Source organism: Nannospalax galili, unplaced genomic scaffold (genome assembly GCF_000622305.1).
Source record: "Nannospalax galili isolate Female #2095 unplaced genomic scaffold, S.galili_v1.0 scaffold1201, whole genome shotgun sequence".
Taxonomy (NCBI): Eukaryota; Metazoa; Chordata; class Mammalia; order Rodentia; family Spalacidae; genus Nannospalax; species Nannospalax galili.
In genome coordinates this window covers 582,541-592,454 of record NW_008344558.1, presented here as the reverse complement: position 1 = coordinate 592,454, position 9,914 = coordinate 582,541, and the positions used below count along the sequence as shown (strand labels likewise).

General features: G+C 49.0%; 1 protein-coding gene across 1 annotated transcript in view; it reads left to right on the top strand.

The window, feature by feature from the left end:
* The window catches only part of LOC103740162 (sorting nexin-6-like), a 97,268-nt gene extending 87,961 nt beyond the window's left edge, over nt 1-9,307 (top strand). The window contains 1 exon segment of the mRNA XM_008840717.1: nt 9,058-9,307. Coding sequence (XP_008838939.1) covers nt 9,058-9,307 — 250 coding nt within the window.
* Nucleotides 9,308-9,914: the final 607 nt, after the last annotated feature.

Sequence of the window (9,914 nt, the reverse complement as noted above, 5' to 3'; positions counted from 1 at the left end):
TCTCTCTCTCTCTCTCTCTCTCTCTCTCTCTCTCTCTGTCACTTTTCTGTTGCTGTGTGATAGAAACACTGGCCAAAGCAATTTATAGAAGAAGAGTCTATTTGAGCTTATGGTTCCAGGGGAATTACAGTCCGTCATGGCAGGAAGGCATGGTGGCTGGAGGTGGCTGGAGCAGGAGCAGCAGAAGCTAAGCTCTCACATCATCACACAGGCAGAGGAAGCAAGAGAGAAACTGGAGATCTGGCCAGGCTTAAGAACTCTCTAAGCCCACCCCAGTGAAATGCTTCCTCCAGGATAGCCACACCTTCTAAAACCTCCCAAAATAGCATCACCATCTGGAGACAAAATGTCCAAATACTTGGAGCCTATGAGGGACATTTTCATTCAAACCATCTCACACATTCTCTTATTATGTAAATAGAACTTAGGGCCTCACACATGCCAGGTAGCCAAGCACCCTACACTGAGTTCTATTCCTGGCTCATGAAGCAAACCCAAATTAAACTGATTAGTTCACCAAACTTGTCTTTGGTCTGTCCTTGGTGCCCTAACACAGCAGGGAAAGTTAACACCAATAGCACAGGCTTGTTTTCCTTCAAACTCAGGGACAATGGGAGCCCCTTCTCCCAGGAGCAGGAGCTCTGATGATTTGCCTCTGTCAGGGGTTCTGAAATCATAAGGTTTGTCTGTGCAGAAAGAGGCTCACAAACTCCAACTGGCCTCTTGCTCACTGAGAAGTGCCCAAGTACTTTGGTTCTTTGTTCACCTGATCAACTTTAGTGACTGATTTTCTAGAAAGGACCCCAGCAGTTCAGTAGGGTTTCCTTCCTCAGTGTCTGCCCAGCACATGGCACTTTAGGAGGGGTGGGGGTCCTTGAGGCAGGTCCTAAGGTGTGGCTGCTATCCTGACTCACCGAGATTCTCACTGGTTCTAATGGATAGCAATGATGTCATCCATCTAGACAGTTGCATGCAGAGCTGAGGGCACCAAAACCCATCCTCATGCCAGCCTACCTGGGCCTCCAGGATGCATAGATCCACAGCTCAGCATCCAGAGGATGATCCCTGCACACCAGCAGGCTGTCATTAGGGCTTCCACCATCTATGAGGGCCTCTCTGACCACCACAGCTAAAATTCTTCCAGTTCTTAGCATGTGAATCACTCTTATTCATTTTATTACTTTCTATCCTTGAAAACATTTAAATGCATATTTAACTCACCCCAACTTACTTAAAGGCAGAACTTTAGATATAGTGAGTGGTCCGGTAATGTCCCCAGCTAAACCCCTGGGCACTGGTGGCTGGTAACCACTTGAAGTGTGGGCAGTCTGATGAGGGAACTGAATGTTTCACTTAACGTAGATAGAATACCTGCCTATGGCCAGTGGCTCCTATTTGGACAAGCCAAGTCTATCGCCTCAGCTCTCACTGGCACCAAGGAATAGAGGAAGTGTTGGAAGCAAAGATCATGGCTCACCATAGAAAGTGAGGGCACCATGGCGCACTAGCAGTTGGCTTTCACTCGGGTGCACCCACAGCCATTCGAGGTAAGGATGCTGTGAAAGATTGGCACACGCCCTGCTACTGTAGAAGGAATGGACGTCCCAGGAGCAGCGGTCACCCTCCTCAGGCTCAGTGAAGGTGAGGCAGGTTGAGGAGCAGGAAGCAGGAAGTACATCAAACCATGCCTTTCCTCTCCCACAGCAGTGCTCACCGACCTGCTAAAAAAGAGCCATTGTCACTGTGGGATTGTGTGACCACGGACTTCAGAAAATACACATGCCAGTTTCCCTCCCAGGGATTCAGGAACTCCAATTTCTAAACCACCCAAGCACACACAGGGCCCTGGCATTGCTGTTCTGGGCCTGCTTATCTTGATGCACAAGCCACTGTCCAAAAGGCCACCCAAGCAATTGGCCTGGTCAGTAGTGGCCATGTGCTCTGTAGATTCAGATAGAAGTCAGGGAGCTTGGCTGGGGTGGCCTGATTTGGCCTCTTCATCCTTGACCCCAGAACAAACCTTGGCCCCAGTACAGAAACCTGTGAAGGTGGTGGCCACACATGTCTCTTACGTTCCTGTCCAATGAGGCAGATGTCGTGGTTTGGTTCAGACATCATCTGTGATGGCTATGCCCACATCCCAGGCAACTGTTTCTCCTGCTGTCTACACAAGTTCATCAGTGCCATCACTTTTCCATTGCTCAGGCCAGTGGTGGCTCCCACTGGACTGTCCAGCCCTCATCAGGCCTTAAGTCATCAACCAAAACATTTCACAACTTAAAGCACCAAGGATGGCTTTTGCTTAGAGGAGGAAAGGGACTAAGTATAGCACCCACAACTCCTTTACCTTGGGAAGCAAGTGAGCATTTGATCTCTGCTGGAACTACCTGGAGATAGGTGAGGAAGGGGTAGCCTACAATTGCTGAGAAAGCACCAGGGACACAGAGGTGGCTGGGGAGGTGTGTACACACGGAGTTCCAGAGGATCACATGGGAATCACGAACAATCACAGTTTTCCTTGAGTGAGGGAGATGCATGGGCAGGAAAGCCAAGGAGATCAGACTGTTGACCCTGACCAGCAACTCTGCCTCTTTTTAAAATGATCTTCCTGACCAAATAATTAATGTGGATGCTCTATGGGTCAGGACCATCTAAACCTGAACCTAGAGCCAGTGGGACGTGGCCAGGCTGTACACTAGCTCTGCTTTTGGGTTTTTGAGGCTATGGGTCCTGGGTCGACCATAAAATATACCTATTTTATCCAGATAATATACAAGCATGAGCTTCAACATTAAATTAGCACATTAGTCCACATTTGAGTTCAGTACAGGTGAGTGCAAAATTAAGACTACTTTAAGCTTGAGTTCTGAAGTTTTAAGCAAGTTTGGCCAGACCATATCTTTCTGCACCACGCCCAAGAGGGTGCTGCTCTGAGTAAACAGGCCAACTTTTCCTAGTGATGGAGTCCCAAGTCAGCCTCAGCCTGGGGTTCACAGAGGACAGCGAGCTACAGCCATGAAGAGCACTAGGTGCAGACAGCACATGGCTAGACTCAGGACCCAATAGTAGCTTCCCCATCACTTGTTGTAAATGACTGTCCATCCTTCCAACAGGGGCTCTGATTTCCCCAAGTCTCCCAATGACCCCCACAGGGTCCTCATGTCCACATGTTGGAGAGGACAAGCAGCATCCTTGACTCACAGCATCCTATCCTTACTCTGCCAGCAGTGGCTACCACCAGCCTGTCCATCCTCACCTTGTCCTAAAGCCAACAGCCAAAACATTTCACAATACATCTGCTGGTGACGCTGGTTGATGGTGACTTAAGCATGCTGTCAAGACTCTCCTGGACACAGACTCCATGTCCACATACCACTGTGGATCCTGTGTTGTCACTGCATGTACACAGTGCTGTGTCTTCTCTTGTGTTGGCCATGGATACCTGGGCCTGAGAGAGGGAGTTGGGTCTAGGCTTCTAGCTGAGTTGTGACTGGGAAATTACTGATCTACATCTGCTCAGCCCATAGTCAAGCCAAGAGATGGAGACCCTGCTGGTGCTTATTAGCACCACCTGCCTGTACCAAAGGGAGGAAAGGGGGCTGAAGACTGCACCCTGTGTTTGATTTCAGTCGCTTCCCCAACCAAATCCAGCCTCTGATTTTTCTTTTTCATTAACTGTTTGCCTCAATAATAAAACTGCTTTCTTTTGCCAATGCGGGATGGGCCTCTCTCTCTCTGTGTGGCGGGCGCAGGTGGGCTCTGCAGGCAGCTGCAGGCAGGCTCTGCACCAAGCTGCAGGAGGCTCGGGCCAGCTGCGGGAGGCTCAGGCCGGCTGCAGGAGGCTCTCCCTCTGCTCGCGGGTCGTTGGCCACTGATCCACGAGGGCAGGGAGAACAGAAGCGGCGAACGGGGTCAGGACGGCCAGTGAGTGCTGTCAGAAGATGGCTCTTCCGGGAAGACTGATCACAGGCTTGTCCCAGGCGCAGTGAAACAGCTCAGCTCCAGATAGATTCAGTGATACAGCTCCAGCCAGATTCAGTGATACAGCTCCGTTTATTAATGGGAAAAGTAGAGAATTTATAGTGTGGAGGCAGTAGCAGAAAGCCTCAGTTGATAGGTGCTCATAGTATACTTTATTTACATGTGGCAGTGGGCTTCTATCTCCCAGACTGTCAGACAGTGTCTGATTATCATATAGAAAAAACCTGGTAGTTTCTATGCCAGAGGTCATGTTTCAGATAAGGCATCTGTGTTTGGCGGCACTTCAAGGTGAGCCAGGAAGAGAGCAGGAGGCCCCCTGCTGAAAAGGGGAGTCTCTTCATATGGCGCCAAGCTGCTCAGGGCTATCCGGACATGGAGAAACTGCAACCCTAACAGCAGGGTTCCCCAACATGCCAAAGGATAAAATCTCCAGCTTCAGTCAGGGGAATAACCAGGGAATTAAAGCAAAAGGTTAACATTATTACTTCAAAAATAATAACAAAGGCGTAGGGAGATTGGGTTACAAGGCTGATTTCAGCCAGTCATCATGAAGAGGAGGGTCTCAAAAATACATTCATCTCTCAAGCCGAAGAGCCATCCTCCAGACCCAGAGACACACATCATGTAAATAGTAACACCTTCCTAATACAACCCTTCTCTGTTCTGTGTCAAGCACCAATGTGACACTCAGGCACCAATCTCCACAAGACAGTGAGTGATGGTTCAGGTCGGTTTTCTGCCAAAGAGGGGAGTAGGCACAGCTGAGCACTTTAATGGGGGCTTGTACTCCACGCATGCTCATAGCAACCCTGAGAAATGGCATTTGGGATATGTCTGCATGTGAAAAATCGGAACCTACGGGACTTCACGAAGCTGTAGAACCTCACACAGCCACAGAACACAGATTAAAGAATCACAGGGCTGAGAAACAATGGAGACCCTTTAGGCTCAGAGGCAAGAATGGGGTAAGGGTATACCTCGTAATACAGGTTTCTATGCCATACAAGGTGATGTGGGAATGCTGTACCTGGGAGATACAACAGTCTCAGCAGCAACACTGACTGAATTGCCTGCTCTGAGTTCAGTATCCCAATAAGTACTGAAAAGTACAACCACACAAAATCCTCAGGGGCCATGGGGGTTGTTATAGGAGCCTCAGGACACTGAACCTGTCAGACGTACAAAACCCTTCCACAAAGAGATGCAGTGTCCCCATGTAATCTGCACCCAGGTGCTCTCAGTCCCTCTGGATAACTCCTATGCCTGACTCAGGAAGACCAGGCCTACAGCTGCCACACTGCAGGGCTTAGGTAGCAACTGAAAAGTCTATGCATGGTGGATCCATGCAGATATGATCTTTTTAAAAAATATTTCCCATCTTTGGCCGACTCCATAAATTTGGAAATTGCATATATGGAGGCAAGCTGTACTGCTGTCAAGAGACCTGTAAAAGCTGTTGATCTATATGCATGCAGTATGTTTGGAAGCATAGAGCACAGGCCTTACAGGAGGCTGACCTGGTGTTCATGACTGCACGCTCACTTGGGTTGATGCCCTCAGTAACCACTGACCTAGTGTCTCTTCTCAGACTATAATCTAGACAAGCTGTCTCAAAGGATTGAGCCTGGCTGACTCAGCCAGTGGTTACAAACTTTGCACAGAAAATGGCTGTCAGCTCTGCCTCCTTCTGAGTACCTATGGAGGAAAAATGCCGTCCCCATGGTGACTGCTGGCCAGCTCTATTGATACTGAAAGGGGAGCCATGCTTCACCAGAGAATACCCTTTCATGAGAGATGTGAAAAACTGGAGGGTGAGAAGGTGCAGCACTAGCCCTGAAGCAGCACCTGCTTACTAAAAGGCCCCAGCTCAGGCTACAGCTAACAGAACCATGACACCACTGTCTACTCTTGGTGCACTGGGCTCGTAATAGGGTGGGAAAGCATGCTCATTCCTTCATTCAATAACTCAATTATTCCATTGAAAGCTCAGCTGAGGAGGGGAAAGGGAAAAGCAGATGTCACAAGGGTTCGTTGCATGCATGGGATGGGGCTGTCCTCATCAAAAGCATATAGGCTAATCTTTTTTTGTTTTATTTTTATTTTATGTGTATGCATATATTGCCTGCATGTAGGTAAGTGCACTCTTGTTGTGCAGTGTCCGCGGAGGTCAGAAGAGGCTGTCGGATCCCCTGGGACTGGATTTATGGAAAGTTGTTAGCTGCCGTGTGGGTGGCTGGGATTCAAACCCAGGTCTTCTGTAAGAACAGTGTTCTTAACCACTGAGCCATTTCTCCAGCCCCATAGGTTAGTCTTTATCCATTCTATCTATCTATCTATCTATCTATCTATCTATCTATCTATCTATCATCTATCTATCTAATCTATCTATCTATCTATCATGTCTGTCTAATCTGCCTAACAATCACCTATCTATCTATCTATCATCTATCTATCCACCAATCTAACAATCACCTATCTATCATCTATCCATCTGTCAGGGCTTGGGTTTGCTTTGCTCAGCGGGGACCTATTTGCTTCAGGGCAGAGAGACTTGATCGGCAGCAGAATCTTGGACCCTGGGGCTTGTGTCTTTTCAACAAGACGTTTATTTCAAAATTCAGATGGTTTTTATACATCCCAAGGAACTGGCAGTCACGTGGGATGTGGCAGTCACATACAAAGATTTAGGGAACAAAGAAGCAGGACACATAGTCTGTTAATTGGCACCAGAAGGATGTTTAAACTTTTACTCAAAGTTATCAATGCCCATCCAGTAATTTATTGGCCACAGTGTTTTCTTTCTTAGAGTTTGAAGCATGGTAAACTTTTAGCTTTTAGCTCAGGAGTAAACCTTTAACCTGACCTAATCTCTTAGCTAAGGAGAGATGAGTTATTTGTTCAGGACAAGGAGATGAGCTAAGGGTTGTTGACCAAGACACTTTCCCACAGAGCAAGGAGCCTGCACTTATGACCAGACCTGTCTCCTGCCAGTCTTGTAGTGTTCTGCGAGACTGAAATTATCAGAGCTACTGTTTTCAGTGCCCCTACCTTTAGCAGAGAATGCAGGACTTAAAGGTTTTATGTTCATCTCACCCTAGGACCTGTCATCCTGGTTTCCTATATCCATCCGTCAATCAATCAATCAATCAATCAATCAATCAATCAGTCAATCAGTCAGTCAGTCAGTCAGTCAGTCTATCTATCTATCCATCCATCCATCTATCATCTATCTATCTATCTATCTATCTATTTAATCAATCATCTATGGATCTATCATTGGTCTATCAATCTATCTAACAATAATCTATCTGTCATCTATCTAAATATGTATCTGTCTATCATCTATCAATCTATTTATCATCTATCATGTATGTACCTACCTATCTATCCACCTATTACCTACCTGTAAATAATCTATCATCTATCATCCATCTATCTATCTATCTATCTATCTATCTATCTATCTATCTATCTATCTATCATCTATCATCTCTTGTGTTCCAATTGTATGCTTCCCATATGCATATGGGTTTTGAGCCGTCCACTGGAGCATGGGCAACTTAACAGTGGCCACAACTATGAAGAAAAACACTATCCCATCACTGGTGACCATTAACTGCCAAGAGCTCCTCAGCTAGATCATCTATCATCTATCTATCATCTATCTATCTATCTATCTACCTACCTATCTATCTATCTAAACATATTTTCTTCAGTCTCCCTTTAAGGTGTATTAGTGATCAATCCAGCATTCTGACATGCAAAGCAAGTAAGGACTGTGCTACAGAACACATAACAACTCAACTTTGGAGTTTAATCGTGGTAAAGGGACAGGGTGGAAACTCAAGTCTTCAATACAACCCTACAGACATGGATCAAAGAGCAGGGTGTGTGGGCCTCACCCTGCCTACACCCCACACCGTGAAAAGTCCTGAGATACACAGAGGCAGGATTGATTACACCATGGGCCTCCTTGGCAGCCACACTGGGGCTACAAGGAAGGAAAGACAAGCTGCATAGAGCTAAAGATCCTGCGTGAGTGGGCCACACCCTATTCCCCTCACACCCCCACAACCCCCTGCCACTCCCCCCACTGCCACCCTCCTCCCCCTGGGAACCCTGTTCCTTAGAGCCACACAGCCAGGATCACACCATGGCCTTTTCTGGTGTCTGGGCCCAACACAGGACAGACAACCTGCATAGAACTTAATATCCTGGGTGAGTGGGACACACCCTGTTCCAGCCCCTACCCGCCCATACCCTCCTGGACGTCCCCGACCCTCCGTCGCCATACACCACCCGCCACACATGCCCCAACACAGCCCCAGAACACTGCACACCCCATGCACCCCCTCACCCTCCCAACCTCCCCACCTTTGAACCCAGGACTGTTCCTCAGATCCAGGCAGGCAGAATCACACCATGGCTCTTGCTGGTGTCAGGGACCAACACAGAAAAACAGACAACATGCAAAGTGCTTAATATCCTGGATGAGTGGGCCAGAACCTGTTCCACCCTCCACCCCCTCCAACCCTCTCAGAACCCCCCTCCCCCCACACCTCCACCCCTGTACAACACCCCACCCCCCCCCATGCCCTCCAGCCCCTCCAACCCCCCTGACTCCCCCAGCTTTGAGCCCAGGCCTGCTCCTTAGATTCAGGCAGCAAGGATCACACTATGGCTCTTGGTGGTATCCAGGCCCAACACGGAAGGACGGACAGCCTGGCTACAGCTTACCATCCTGGGTATGTGGGCCACATCCTGACTTGATCCCCACCCTGGCCCCATCTTGACTTCCCTGGCCCCGGACTCTCCACAGACACCCTTGGCCCCCACCACAGGGCAGTAAGGGCCCTCTCTGCAACCAGACAATATCTCTCAGCCCCGGCCACCCAATGCCGGCGGTCTGCAAAACCACACCACCACCCGGGTGGTATGGTGGTACCCAAAACACACCTGGGTGAAACTAACTGAGGCTTGTGAGGCTGGCACCCAACTCTCCTGATGATGACTACGATGATGACATGAACTCAACAAAGCACTGAAATATTTCTCATTCACACATTCTATGCACAGAGACTATGAGGGGTGCGCAGGGATCTCAGGGCGTCCCCTGCGCACACCTGGAGATGCGGCGGGTCTGGTCGCGCACCGCATCGCTGTCCGCCGCTGGGGTGCTGAAGTTCTCGCACTAGCGTGGCGCAAGTCCCCTGCGCACACCTGGAAGGCAGCAGGTCCCACGGCGTCTGCTCTGCGTTCTCCGCCGCTTTCCCGCTTCTCTGTGGGTCTCCGCTACCGGGGCTTGCCCGGCCGGGTTCCACCCTAATTTCACCCGTGCACTTCCTCAAGATGCGAAATCCACCAGCTGCTGGATCACGCCGGAAGGAACGGGGCAGCTAAAGCTAGGTGTCTGTGAGTCGGCTTACGAAGAAACCGCTTTCTCCGGGGAGACTGGATCGCAGGCAATAAGACACAGGACTCAGCTTAGTCTGTGTTACAGCTCTTTATTAAGTGACTCTGCTTGGCTCCAAGTCTCAGTGTCCCAGCTCCAGCTCCTAGTGATCCAGCTCCAATTATTGAGGGAAAACCAGGAAACTTTATACCGTGGGGGTAGTGGTAAAAGCTTTAGCTGACAGGTACTTTGTGGGATACCCTATTTACATATGGAAGTGGGCTTCTGCCAGGCTGCTTGACTGCCAGAAAAATCACACAGGAAAACCTAGCATTTCCAGAGCCGGAGGTCATGTTTCTGTGGCGGCTACTTCAAAAGATGAGTCAGGAAGATGCCGGGAAGGTACCCTGATGAAAAGGAGTCTTCTGCATATGAAACTGAGCCCATTGGCTGTCCGGACATGGAGAGACTACTACTTCACAACAGGGGTCCCCAACAAGAGACAATGGGCACTGAGGGATCCTGCCCTGTGGCTTGACCT